The sequence below is a fragment of the Patiria miniata genome, unplaced genomic scaffold (assembly GCF_015706575.1).
Source record: "Patiria miniata isolate m_02_andy unplaced genomic scaffold, ASM1570657v1 HiC_scaffold_20, whole genome shotgun sequence".
Taxonomy (NCBI): Eukaryota; Metazoa; Echinodermata; class Asteroidea; order Valvatida; family Asterinidae; genus Patiria; species Patiria miniata.
The window spans coordinates 32307911-32323366 of record NW_024037059.1 but is presented as its reverse complement, the minus strand read 5'-3'; the positions used below and the strand labels follow the sequence as shown (position 1 = coordinate 32323366).

General features: G+C 40.3%; 1 protein-coding gene across 12 annotated transcripts in view; it reads right to left on the bottom strand.

Annotated features, from left to right (window-relative positions):
- The window catches only part of LOC119728692 (zinc finger protein 271-like), a 149734-nt gene that overhangs the window by 88309 nt on the left and 45969 nt on the right, over positions 1–15456 (bottom strand). For all 12 annotated transcript variants that reach the window (XM_038201024.1, XM_038201023.1, XM_038201026.1 and 9 more), the window contains one exon: positions 5288–5440. In XM_038201024.1, the coding sequence (XP_038056952.1) occupies positions 5288–5440 (153 nt within the window). The remainder of the gene's footprint in view (positions 1–5287; positions 5441–15456) is intronic.

Here is a 15456-nt window from a genome sequence, read left to right as displayed (position 1 = left end):
TTTTAAGCAAAACGGCTACAAGTCTTCCGGGTTTACATTGCACGAACTTGTGATTTTTCTTCAAATGTTCTTGGACACCATGGAAAAGACCTACACATTTTTTCAGGATGATGAGTTCTTGCCGATCAAGAATTTCTAGGACTGCATGCTAGCATTGAAACCCAGGAACAAGATCGAGATATAAACTGTACTGCGAACCTTGTCAAAACATTGTTGCATGTAACATTACTATATACAAACATTCTGTAAAAGAAAAAAAAATGGTACGCGACTTTCGCCTTAACACTGTAAGGAATTGTATAAGAAAATGCATAAAATTCTATTTGAGAAACGGTGTAGCATGCTATATAAGAAACATAAATGGTTCTAAATTTCACGTAATCGTACGAATAATGCATAAAATTCCACTTGAGAAACGGTGTAGGACTTATGAGAAAATTCTGTGCGAAAAAAAAATGGTTCTTGACTTACGTATTAAGCATTGTACGAAATATATAAGAAATATCATTGACAAAAGGTGTAGTAAAGTTGCAACTGTGCAAAACTATAATTGTGTAATTTTTGGTGTTTCTTTATTTCCTGCTCCATTATTTTGTAGGAATGGAGTGATGGAGGCATTATTACCCTCCAAAAGAATGGAGAGGTATCGCCTCCAACGCTCCATTCGTGCAAAATAATGGAGCGCTAGGACAATAGGGTGACATCACGGGTGGAGTTTAATTCGCCCGGGCGGATTACTTATTCGCCCGGGCGAATTACTATGTCGCCCGGGCGGATTACTATTTCGCCCGGACGGATTACTAATTTGCCCGGGCGAATTAGTAGTCTGCCCGGCCGGGAGAATTAGTAATCTGCCCTGGCGAATTAGTAGTCTGCCCGGGTGAATTAGTAATCCGCCCGGGCGGAATAGTAATCAGCCCGGTCAGCCCGGGCGGAATAGTAATCCGCCCGGGCGAAATAGTAATCCGCCCGGGTGAAGTAGTGGGCCTAAAAAATATTTTCGGTCATGTCCTAAATACGCTTCCGTACTAATATGTTATAGATTGGAGCATAGCGTTCTTTCACCTTACAGAAAACACCATATTGATAAGAAGAAAAGAAAAGGGCAAACAGATCCTCGAAACATACGCTTACGAAACTACTGAATGGAAAAAACTAACAATTTCAAATGTCCGGTGCTGCGAATTTGTCGACCATCTCCAACAATGCACAGGGAAAAATGAACTCTCTGTGGCAAACTCTTGGTGGCGCACTGCATTGTGAATCGCCCGTATCCTACCACAAGGTTTTTACCACTAAAACTGATAATTCGAATTTTGCGTCTTCCATGCGGTTTAAACAACACAATCCAGATTCCGGAAGGTCAATTTATCATCAGACTTGCGTGCAAAATGTGCCGCTAGTGCACTCCCACGAAAAACTAAAAACAATACATTCACTCTTACCTATTAAGGGGCAGAACAAACAGGGGGTACTAGCGAACAGAACCAACGTAGGTGTATAGGATTTTACGTCTTTCAGGCGGTACAAACAACACATTCAGGAAGCTGGTCTTTTGAAGCTTAACCAGATAGCTATGAATTTCGCCCCACTGGCCACGTTGTAGACCATTACACCAAGCGAGAACATAATCAGTTGCGTCTTAATGACTTTGTCTTTTGATTGGCTACGGGTGCATTCGTTTAGCTTACAGTAAGTAAAACTTTCAGGAGCCTGTTCGATTATCCATCATGCGATCCTCGTGTTTGCTCCGGTGTCACGGTACACCACTTCCCCAGTTCGCAAGCAGGTCTCTGGTTGCTGCCCGGGTGTGTTTGACGTAAGCAGACGGTTTCGTTGATAGGAAGACTAAATGAGATTTGAAGTTGTTGCAGTAGCACCATGTGGCAAAATCTCTTCTGTGAGTATGTGTGGTTCTGAAAAGAACCGGAGGGTACTCAACGTTTTGGACAATATATTCTGCCTGTCGTCAGGAGTCTGAGGGATTCCAACAGTGAAGTGGGGTTATATGGTGCCTTGAAGCGATGAAGCATGATAGAAAGACTAAAGATGGCAAAAACTTGAATGCAAAGTGAGTATAGTGGAGAGATTTATGACACAAATATTGCCAGTTATTAATGGTGCTGCATTGGATTCAGTAATAATGAATAATTCAGAGCATGTACTCCGATGTCAGCGATTATTGATCTCGTTACAGTGATAAAACTAAATATGTGCAAGTGAAGCAGACTTTAAAGTTGCGCCCCCAAAAAACTTTGACCTTAACTTTCAAGAGTGCCTAAGCAAATACACCACAGTGTCAATAGCCTCATCTCGTGGCTTCCCGGGTGTAACCCCGGTGTATACACAGGAAGCTAAGCGAACGCACCATAGCCTCTAATAATTTGATATCTTTCCATTTGTCGGGGGGGGGGGGGGGGGGGGGTCGTCCCACTAGCCGAAGGGAAATAATGTCTCCGACATTTCACAAAGAAACTACTGTGCCTGTTTTACAAAGATCAAAAGCACTATACAAATTATATACAAGGAAAAAGCACACTAGGCAGGCTAGGCATAGGCCTATTATTTAGATTTACCACATTTTTTTATTGACAATTTACAGTAAATGAATGTTTGTTCAGAATTGACAAGAAGTACATTACATTCATAACCATTTCACACCTCGCTTTAATCTGTAAGAGAATGCCAAGATAGAGCTTTCACATGCTCTTTTAATAGCAAACACTTTTGCTTGCTGAAAGGTTGTTGTCACATGCATGGTGTCAGCCAACTTGGCTACGGCTTCACTCGTGCCCATCGCCCTCTTCCCATACACCCGTTTGTTATTTCAGCCACTAGCCAAGTCATTCAGACCCAGGGCCTTATTTGTCTCTACAATTAGCGGGTACCAGGTTGTCTTCTTCCTGTAAGATGAATTTAATTAATACAATGTAACTTTCTTTTCTTTCCATGAAGTTGGGGAACATTTTGTGACATTTGGACATAATGCATTATTAAAAGGGTTTGCTTCAGAGTAACCAGAATGCTATTATTATCAATATTTATTTTAAGTCCTCAGAATGTTTCTGAGCAGTAGGATGGTATTTACCATTATATTTATAATTTATAAATACGTAAGACAGTTTACCCATTCCTATTGGTCGAGAGCCTGTCATGTGGCCAGTCTTAAACGGATGATAAAGACATGGCTAGCTGGTCTTAAACACTTTTAAAGTGTCACATGAAATTTGGACTCCTAAAAATCCAGTGCCTCTTACCATTTTATTGGTTGAACGTTCACAATCCTCACGTAGGCATGCGCAATACTACCGGTGAGTCAGAATTTTATAGTCCTAAATTCACAACGCAACGTCCCAGGTGCATTGTGTGCGACATCGCGCAGTACGCGCAAGCCAATCTTCATAAAGGGAGTTGTTTTATCTTCATAAAGGGAGTTGTTTTACAGCTTACTCGCTAGCTGGACACTCCATTATTTAGCTAGAGGGGTGTTTCAAAACACATGAAGTAAACTTGTTGAACAATATCGTAGTTATTTGACCGAAAAGTTTTGATTTTTTTGACCGAAAAGGTATTTATGAATGGGAATAAATATGTGCTTGGTCGACTCGGTATTAATCACTCTGTTTAAGACCTCTTGGAGTCTGGGTGCTGATAATTACCCTCGCCTTTGGCTCGGGCAGAGATGAAACTGGCATAAGGCGAAAAAAATCGGAAAATAGGCCAAACAAAAATACGTGACCGAAATCTGGGCCACGCTACAGTTACATGCACGTGCATGTACCATACACTTCATACCCAATTTCTGGACACCGACTCCTTCTTTATTTTGATTCCAACAAAATTTTACCCGGGAGGGGAGGGGTGGGGGAAACAATTGATAGGCACATTATGGTCTTTCTCTTCCAACAAATGCCAGTGAAATGTTTCGCTAATGCTCTCTTCGCTATTCTCGAGATAATCATCACGATTTTTAACCCTAACAGTCCTGAATCCTCCAATTTTAATACGATTTTGCATACCCCCTAGGTTAAAGCATTGCATTTTGTACAACTAAATCTGAAACCTCCGAAAATCGCACAACATAATGATTTTATCCACTGGATCATTCACAAGGCTACCCGTTCCCGACCGGCCATGTGCTAGCGGATGGTACGGTGCGGTAGGTACGCTGGTACCATTGCATATCATCTTCACACGCACGTGCGACACAGTTATTTTTCCATGTCACCTGTCAATGTTTAACCTTTTGTCCAGCCGGAGAAGGCTCCGATCAGTGTTATGGCCTGTGTTTCTACTGATGAAACACTCCAATAACGACTGGTGAAAGAGATTAAAACTACGTTTGCGATGATTTTAACGTGCCATTTCCATCAACTTTTCATTGACTTTTCTTCGAAATTATGATTGAAATAAAATGACATTTTGTGAAAAAAATCGTTACAAAATCAAATTTTGTGGGACACATTGTAAGAAAATCAAAAATTTCGTTGGAAAATTCATAAAAAGTCGGATTCCGATGAAAATCAGAAAAGTTTCATCTCTGCACTCTAAACTTGCAGTTTAGGCATATTAATTCAAGTCTTAGTGCTATTTTAAGAAATCCGCTAGCTGATGGAAAGTGTCAAACTTTTTAAAATGTTACATTAAACTTCCGAAATTTAGAATGGTCTGTACTGTTCTCAACTAATTACTTGGGGTAATGGGGGGGGGGATTTGAGCCAAAAATGTTAAAATATTTACCAAACTATTTACCAAACATGGTGGTGTTCATGTAGCAATGTTAACCTGTTTTTCTTAAGACATCATGCCGAATAACATCTAAATGCTCTGAAACTTTCTTTAATCCCTAACAGAACTAAACCCATCAAACCCCAACGGCATGTTTTGTCGGAATCTGTTAGGATGGGTACAGTACCCCTAAACTGACAGTCTTTTACATTGGGTTGGCACACCTCCAGAATCAAAATCAGAAATATGTGCGTGCAGTTTCCCATATGGTGTTGGAATTTGCCAGGATGGGTATGGTTCCTGGTAAATCATGCTAGGGAGTTAGGGTTAAAACCGTTACTATCAAAATCAACAATAAACAAGTACACTAAGTGACCCTGTATACCTTATCTTAAACTGTGTTAAAATCTTACAAGCATATCCCAACTTCACGGAAAGACCCAAATATTAACAACAGATCCAAGAAAGTAAAAATAATAAAAATAATAATAATAAATAAATAAAAAAAGTAATATTCTAAAAATTGGAAATTTGATTTTGCTTCACTATATTCACTTACTTTACAAGTAGCGAAGTAGATGTCCTCGTTAAACTGATAGGCAACCAAGTTCTGTTCATCAAATGTAGTTGCTAACCGTACAAACATCATCCAGCTACATGCATTTTCATTGCTGAGATCTAATGTTGACACTTCTATACCATTTCTGAACACCTGAATAATGACAAAGAAAAAATATCCCCTTTTAGATTTGTAATGTTTCTTTTCTGAAGGAAAAAACACACAGCAATTTGTTTTGTATAATTTACAAAAAGGCATGTATGGTACATCAGTCAATCTTTTTCTAATTACCTGTGCCTGGGAGGTTATACCTTGGTCTGTTGGTTGGTTTGTCTGTTAACACGACAACTTAAAAAGTTATGTACGTAATTGTATGAGAATTGTTTTAGGGGTGGTCCTTGGTACAAGTGCAAATCAATCAGATTTTGGAAGTGATCTTGATCTGGGTCTGGATCTACTTCTGGCACCCCGTGTGCTAGACCTGTGAACGTGGCTATATACATACATGTAGCCACGGATCGCTTCCAATGTGTTTGACACCTTCCACTTACATTCCTGAATGTAACGAGCACTAATGTGTTCAGTACTTGCATCAAATTTTATATCTCGAACTTCCAGTGACACAGGATGTCATTCCAAAGAAATTGTCAGGGTCTCGACTCGAGACCAGCAATATGCAGCATTTATTGCTCATAGTATCAATTACATCGCGTTTGTTGTTTTCATTCAGTATCGTTGGTTATCATAACCAACCTTATTTACTTTTTCGTCTCGTTATGTAGTTACATGCATGAGAATGGGTGCTGATAAAAAAAACCAAGGAAAATATTTTGTAACCAAATAAAGCGTGGTGCGAATGGAGCGTCCAATGGCCGGGGGTCAACCCCTGAAGCTCCTGGGTTTTAGCATATTTGAAACCTGTGGAGAAGAGTTTGTGAGATCAATTTCATGCAATTTCAATGAATACTACAGTAAAAGCAGCTACATGTACCAGATTAAGAAATCAAAGTAATCATCTGAATAATTTCATACATTTCATTTTTTTCTCAAACAACATTGCAAAAACAAAGCAAACCTGACCTGTCTTCTTGTATCAGCTCTCGGGTTTTTAGTTCACATTATTTCATCTGAACTACAACCAAAGAGTTACATGCTATTAACAGTTCGAAATTTAATGAGCTTTGGATGGGAATACAACACTACTCACACCATGCTTCTGCAGGAGTATAAAGCTAATGAAAGCAGTCGGCCGACCATGTGTCCATCTTCTGATTTCGTTAGTAAAGTTTTGTCGCACTATGACCAATTCCACTTGTTTTTTTTATTGATTTGTCGATCCACTTTGGATTGGCAGTTCCGCACTCAACGAACTGATGGAATTTGATATAATATAGAGTATTTACTTGACTTTATTCATAACTTAGATGTTTACATCTTACATATTGGTTGTGGCAGATCATCCAACTGTTGGCACAACATTCTCCAGTGATGGAACAGTGGCTTGAAGAGAAACGTCTGCGACCTTACCACACAACATACATTGAGTCCAACCTCCAAGAATGAATTCATTGATCTTTTGGGCATAGATGTCCACTCCCAGATTAGTGAGGATGTGAGTGCGGCCGTACTTTTCTCTCTTTTTTTGGAACCCCTGATACTTCCAATGGCAGTTGCTGTTCGCTTTGTTGACGCCAAAGGAAATGTGAAATAAAGTCTCTTGAAAGTCAGAGAAACCAAGGGAAAGACTGGTGAGGGTCAGGCAAAAGATATCCATTAGAAGGGAATGGTCTGGATACCGAGAAGTTGGCTTTCCAGTCATATGATTTTGCATCCAATATTGTCAAGTTGCAGAAATGGTGTCCAAGCCATAAACAAAGATAGGCATGTTCCATATGTACCTTGCCAGGCACACAGGACCAACACTGATGTTGAGCATGCTTGCAACAGCAGTCTCATTATGCAGGAGATGTTTAATGTGATCCAGGAGTTGTAGGTGTTCTTCTCGGGTAGCACAAAGTGGAATGCTGTACTTAGCAAATATCTAGAAGAAGTCAAAAATGCCCTGAAGCTCCGAAATCTTTCCTAGACATGGTGGACAGCAAGAGCGGAGTATATCACACGTCTTCTATGTCACAAGGTTAAAAAAGAATTGGGTTGGTCGGTCGGTCGGCACGACATTTTATTTAAAAAAAAAAAAATTCTGGAGCCAATACATGTGAAGCAAGATACACAACGGTAAATTTCATTTTTTTTTTATGAATCTTATACAATTATTGTGTCACTGTAAAGAGGAGTACACAACAAAATCAATGGTGTTTGCATTCCAAGTTGATCAAAATGGCCAACTTAGGAGTTTCAATTCTGTAAGACTGACATTATCATTTTCACATAATTTATAAATCTCAATATTCAATACTAACAGAATAATTGATATCAAAGGAATCCCCATTTAATAAACAATAACTTGATTTTTGAGTCAGGTCTATACCACTCATAACAACAAAGTTGCGATTTTTTTCCCCTGACCTTCATTCTGTCCAGACGCGCGAAGAAAACACCGCGATGCGGCAAGACAATGCCACACAGCCCACCGTTCATTACTTGTTTGGCATGGTTAAAGTATAGTTCTGATCCCTCTCCACATCTGCACAACGCAGCAACAGGGATAATGTGTGCGCACATTACCACGTGTCAAGCAAGTCTGGCAACGGCCGATCCCGCTCCACACAACGCAACAACACGCAACATGCGTGCACACGTTATAACTGTTACTGCGTGCCAGACTTCATGTAAGTCTGGCAATGGACCAATGCCATCCGCGTACAATAATACATGCGGTAGTAGACTATCAGTCAGGTTGCAACTCTCGCGACCGTTGTCACAATAAGCGAGTGACCTAGATGCCCTTTGGGATTTAAATTTGAAAAACGTCTGGTACACTGACTTGCTCAGAATGCTTGGCACATTTTTACTTTGCTATGCTACCTTGTGTGAAGTACACATGGTTGAATTGAGATGACGACACACTAACTTACTGGATACGCAAACTGACGTTAAACCACCATGTTTTCTTTCGGATAAAACCAGAAAAAAATCACTTGCTGAAAAGGCTTATACATTTTTGGGCAATCGGCGATGTTGCATTTGACCAATTTGATTAGAAGTCGTTATCGTAATATTTTTTTCCCCATCCAAACCAATACCATTTTGTTGAGTCGCATTTTTTCGCTTAAAAAAAAGGGTCCGTCGCGTGGGTGACTCGAACCAAAGGTATTTTTTATATCATGACAATGGTTTTAAATCCTCTTGTTGTTTAGTCTTTGGTAAGAGAATTCGTGAATGCTAGTGAAAAATTGATGAATAAAGGCCGGTCTCACTAGTGCGAAAGCCAACGCCAATTTTTGGCGCATATTAAAAGTTGATCACTTTAACAATGGTGAATTTAGTTTGCAGCAAATGTCAAGACGTAATTTTGACTTCGCTTCGCGTGAAGGTTGAACCTGTATACATTACTGCGCAATTAAAATACTAGTCACATCACATTCCTTCATGTGCTGGTGAGATGAGTCTCTCTGGCACTGAGCCTGGCCCAGCGGGTCTGCAGAAGATCGGACATATTCATACCTTTTGTTATTTAAATGAAGCGTTCTGGCCCGTGCTGGGACGGATTGTCAAGGGCTCTTTTGTTAAAAAAGGATCCTTCAGAAAGAACGGGTGCTGACGCCCATTCAATTTCAAGACGCAGCCTTAGGGCAAAATTGTTGAAAAAAATTTAACTTCTAAAAAATTTGGAAAAAAAATTATGAGCCCCCCCCCTCCCCAAGCCAAATCCTGGTTGTACCACTGAGTCTTACATGTAGAATGCGTAATCAACATAGATAATATAGGTATGGCTTGAAAGAAATATATGCCTTTTCATTTGAAAATGGAACATCAAACGTCCAAATCTGATAATTTTGGACAGAGTAAACAGTAATTTTCCAAGAGATGTTAAATTGACCATGGGACCAAGTTTTCAATTTTAGGCATTGGGACAAAGGTAGCCTAATTGCTTCTGTGTGGATAATTGCCTGGCCTACAAACATGTGTTTAGCGAGAAAATACAATTCTAAACACTTTCTTGCTATCAGTTTGTAAACATGTTTACATGCTAAACATTTTTAGCAGGAGGACGGATAGTGTTTAGCCATTGAAAATTGATGTTTAGGAATTGGACATGTGCATTTAGCTGGTAAAAATGTTTACAAACTGATAGCAAGAAAAGTGTTTACTTGCTAAACAGTTTTCCAGATGTGCTTAATTAACTTGTGTAATTGTGAACTGTCAACTATTATTCGTCAGACATTGATCATGGTCGGTGTTCAGCTAACTAACGAGCAGAGAGTTTTTTGTGTCATGGAGTACATCCGTACTGGAAGAGTAAATGGTGTTATCGATGCATTTATGCAGCGATTCCCAGATCGAGATCCAGCTGCAGCTAGCACTATCTGGAGAAACCTGCGAAAGAACCGGAGGGAGGGTACCAGCCTCAATCTTAATCGAGGGTGTTCCTGGCGACATTTGACAGCGAGGTCGGCGGAAAAAATAACACTGGTGGAGGCGTAGCTGGATGCCAACCCGCATGTCAGTGTGAGATGGAATGGACTGGGCCTACCACATGCCACATTCAATCGCATCACTCAGCTGGACCTGGGCATGCACCCCTACCAAATGCGCTTGTGACATCGGCTGCTACTGTCGGATTTGCCAAGACGGATGAATTTTTGTCAGTGGGTCATCAACCAGGTGCAAGCAGATGTGGGATTTGTCATCGATGATGAAGCTGGATTTTCTCTCGACAGAAAAGTCAACGCACACAATGTTCAAGAGTACAAACATGTATATCCCCACACAACATCCACCTCCTTCAATTACGAGCGCAACTTTCAACATGAGAAAGTGAGTATCTGGGTTGGCCTTTGTGGCAGTGGCCGCATCGTCGGACTGGTGTTTTTTTCATGGCAACCTCAACGGCCAGCATTACCTTGATGATGTAATCCCCGTGATGATGTAATCCCCATTCTTGAAGAAAATTTCGAGGTTCAGGAGCGAGGTGTGTTTAGGCAAAAGATGGCGCTCTGGCTCATCGTCCACTGGCTGTCAGCGACTGCCTTCAAGAAGTGTTTGGAGACGGTGTCATAGCGCTAGCGTTGAGTCATTTACATGAATGGCCACCGAGATCTCCAGACCTCACCCCATGTGATTTCTACCTCCGGGAATACTTGAAATCCAAGGTGTACATGACTCCCCCTCCGGACCTGCAGACACTCCTTGACAGAATAACAGCCGAGATTGATGTCCTACGGCAGACTCCAGCAGCTGTTTCTGACTCCAGCTGTTGATAGGAGAGCAATGGGATACATGGAGAGACGATGTCATCTGTGTATTGAGCGAGAAGGAGGGCATGTTGAGGAGGAGGGAAGTAATCATCCACAGTTCATCCACATTGCAACACTTGCACATCCAAACAAAATCGATTATCACTGCATTTAAAAACTTGGTCCCATGGTCAATTTGACGTGTCTTGGATAATGTATCATAACTCTGTCAAAAATGATCAGATTTGGATGTTTGATGTCTCATTTTAAAGTGGAAAGGCATATCTTTCAAACCCCATACCTGTATTATCTACATGTATGTTAGTTACACATTCTACGTCGAGCATTCCGTTTTATTTTATTTGCATTTTTTTTTAGACACTATGTATAAAATGTCAAATAAGGCACGTGTAAACCCTATGCAATAGTATGTCCAACAGATTAGAAGGAACAAAGTGGACATCCCAAGCTATGGTGCTTGGTTGTCAACAAGGAAACTTTTGGTCCTCCTCAACCACCTTCTCCTTCGTGGGCTCTTTTTTTGCGTGATCAGGGAAAACTTGTGATGTCACCATGACATCATCAACTTCTGAACTGAATGGGATACCACGTGTTCATTTTCCCTGATGTGGTAGATATCTCCCTGAGCAACAATTTTGATTTGCAGACACAAAGTCGCTTCACCTTTACTTTCAAGATTACCGCATGTGCAGTGATAAGTGAATATGACTTGAAAACGGAAACAAATTGGTCAAATGTTTAGTGAAGAATGTCAAACAGAAACTAGAAATGCGTTTGTGGACAAACACAAGCTGTTTCGAATATTTCATTTATTTTGCAGCTATTTACAATGTATATAGCTAATAATCCAGAAAGAATTGAAAAGGACCCTGACATTTTAGGTAACAGGCAAATTTTGGTGGCAATGTGTTTATTTGGATCCTAGCTACCTCCCATAAAAATTCAAACAAAATCGACCTTGGTGAAATATGTTAAGTAATTAAAAAACAAAAGGGATGCACAATATATATTAAAATGCATGTATTTTCGACACCTAAGCGAAATCCAACCCTTTGAATAATTGAGAAAGGATCCCTGCATTGTTTCAACTTGAACTGATATAAAACAGCAAAGATGCTAACTTAATGAACACTGTGACCAAAATTATTACGAAAACAGCATTTTAAAAACATCATTGTCATCATCATCAAAACACAAAATTGCTACTGCCCCCAAAATTGTTCACAATTTCCAGAGATGGCCCTTATACTGTAATAGACACACACAAAAACAATTCCAGTTTTTCCCTGCCTAATACCATTAGAGTGCAGCAAACAGGGGAGGTACCGGTATTGGGTCACGGTCATCCCCATTGACGCCTTATTCCCCCCCCCCCCCACCTCCGATGCGATCTGAAAGGCTCTGTGGTGGTGAAAGCACATGCGTCGTATCAATGCAGCAATGTAGACTGGTTCCTGCCACACAATAAAATGGCAGAAGTTAAGACATTTTTTTAAAAAGAAATGATCAAATGCTTTATTCTCAGAATTTCTAAGAAATTGCCACAGGCTCACACTTGTCACACATCAAATTAATTGACTGAGCGTATACAGTTCACAATAAGACATAAGCTGTGATACATACAATCTACTTACAAGCTTTTGCTATTTAAGTCTCATTGTAGAATTCCACTTTATGGAGACACACTGTACATGCATGCCTATATGTTTCATGTGTAAAGATTTATTGCACAAAATGCCATTAGGCAATTCCACGGTTTGATGGACATGGCTAAGAAAAATAGTTTTATTTTTTAACCCAGTTTCACATTTTTATTACAGATTATACATTCAAGTATGAGAAATTAACAAAGAAAACCCAATTTTATCAAACATTTTTTGAGAAATCGTGTTGTAAAGTGAAAATTATTTTTGTACTACAAAGAACTCAAAAGATTTAGTAAAGTTTAAACCTTGATTGCTATTAATGCAATAAGAGATATTTCAATCATTACATTAATTCTAGCATGTATGATAGTCTTAATCTCTGAAAAATATGTCAATTCACAGCCGTCATCCATTTTTAGATGTCAAAAACTAGCATTTTATACCTTTTTTGGTCAATGTAACGTGAGTAACCGAAAAGATATATACAAGATTTTTCTCACCAACATTTCTAATGGTATTTGGGATTATCATTCTTTGCATGAACATAGATATAATAATAATAATAATAATAATAATAATAGTGGCATCTTATTAAGCGCAAACAGGTCCATCACTCGGTGACGCTCATGGCGCTATACAATGAGTAAGTACAAACTACAAATTTATAAATGACAACAATTATAAATGACAAACTACAAATTATAAATGCTAGGTCCAAGACATATGAATTGCAAGGTACAAGCCGAAGAGGAGATTAGAGTGTGAACAGGTAGGTTTTGAGTTCTTGTTTGAAGGAGATCGAAAAGGGAGCTTGACGGATAGAGAGGGGTAGACTGTTCCAGAGAGTGGGGCCTGCGTGAGAGAAGCTGTGGTCACCTCAAGAGTGTCGGGATCTAGGAACTTGAAGAAGGGAGGAGTCTGATGATCGAAGCCTGCGTGGGGGGTGGTATGCCTGTATTGAGTTTTGTAGACTGGTGAGGAGCCATGGACTGCGTGGTAGACCAACATTAGAACTTTGAAGGTGATGCGTTTGTCAACGGGCAGCCAGTGAAGAGACTGAAGGACAGGTGTTATGTGACATGCTTTCTTGGTGAGGGTGACTAGTCTGGCTACGGAATTTTGGAGGCGTTGCAGTTTATTTAGCTGTTGTTGAGGGAGACTTACAAATATGGAGTTGCAGAAATCAAGAAGTAAAGAAATGAGGGCGTGGACTAGTTGTTCAGTTGCATTCCGACTCAGGTACTTGCGAACAAAACCAAGGTTGCGAAGTTGGTATCTGATTGACCTAGACACATGGGAAACGTGGTCATGGAAGGACATATTGGTGTCGAAGATGACACCAAGATTGCGAGTTTTGGCAGATGAGTAGATACTGCTAGTGCCCACTTGGGCATGAAAACCCTTCGTATACACTTTGCCAAGCATTTGCTTTGAGCCCAGAAGAATGAGTTCAGACTTCAAGTGGTTGAGTTTTAGACCGCTAGAGTCCATCCACGTGTTGATGTCTTTGATGCATGCCTCCAGTTGTTTTACTGCGGACGACATTGCAATGGCAGATGGTGGGAAAGAAACATACAGATGTATGTCATCGGCATAACAATGGTATTTGATGTTGTGCGCATCAGTTTGAAGATATATCGAAAACAAGAGAGGACCACCAACTGATCCCTGGGGGACACCATAAGCAAGATGGCTAGCTTCAGACTTTGCATTACCGATGCCTACACCCTGAGAGCGATTTGACAGATAGGACATGAACCACTGCAAAGCTGTTCCTCTGACTCCCAACGAGCATAACTGATCGATCAGAATACGATGGTCTACCGTGTCAAATGCTGAGGACATGTCAAGCAGAACAAGGGCTGTGATGTTTCCATTATCCATTTGTTGAAGTACGTTGTCCGTTAAATTTGTGAGAAGTGTTTCTACGCTATGATTCGAACGGTATGCTGATTGATTGCTGTCAAGAAGCGAATGTTCCTGCAAATGATCTGAGAGACGAGAGAATGCCACACGTTCCAAGACTTTGGAGAGATATGGTAGGTTGGATATTGGACGGTAACTCTGCAAGGAATTTGTGTCCATACCAGGTTTCTTTAATGTTGGTCGAACAATCGCTCTCTTTAGGACTTCAGGAACGACTCCAGTATCCAAGCTCACATTGATGATCTCAGTGATGACTGGAGTAATGGCAGACATACATTTTTTTAGAAAAGAGGTAGGGATCGGGTCTAACTCACATGACTTTGCCGGTGACCTTGCCATGATGTTGCGAACTTCATCTGCAGATGCAGGAGCAAGAGTGTCTAAGACTGCACAAGTTTTACGAGACGAAGATGTTTGATCGATGACTGGCAGACTGGCACGAATAGATTCTATCTTACTGGTGAAGGAGTTGCTGAAACGAGTAGCTAGATCTTCAGTGAAAACATGTGTTGGAAGAGGGGAAGGCTGCTTTCTGTTCAAAAGATCACTTGCAACTCTGAACAGTCTTTTCGTGTCACCTGAGCAGTTGTCAAATCGTTTCAAGTTGTACACTGTTTTTGCAGCACGAACTAACGATTGGACTCGCTGACATTGCTGGCGATACAACTGTCGATGTATTTCAAGCTTGGAAGATCGCCATTTCCTTTCAAGCTGCCTACGAAGAAGTTTTCCATCTGCTATTTTCTGGGTGTACCATTGAGTATTTGGTCGAATTGTCACTGAATGGAGTTGTAGCTGCCGACAGCCAGATCTGCGTTGCTCACAGTGCATTTCTCGGTGAATGACACTTCATTCAAATCCTCGATGAAGCAAGCAGGTTGTATAGACTGAATGTTTCGTGACACAACAGACTTCCGGGCAGTTCGCAGACTTGGAGTATGCAGGTTGCAACTACATAAAAATGTTTATTTGGAACAAAAGCTAAATTACATTACATGTAGGCACCCCACACTAAGCTATAAATATAAGTGTTTTGTTGACACTAATACACACATTTAAGAATAAAAGGCAACTAAATTTGGTAACGTGAGGAACTTTTGTAACGTGAGTAACCAAAAATGTAACGTGAGTAACCAAGGTTTTTTTTATCCCAAGTCACCCAAACTATACCCAAACTGACTTTTGCTTGATAACGTTGATTTGATTGATAACTGTTTAC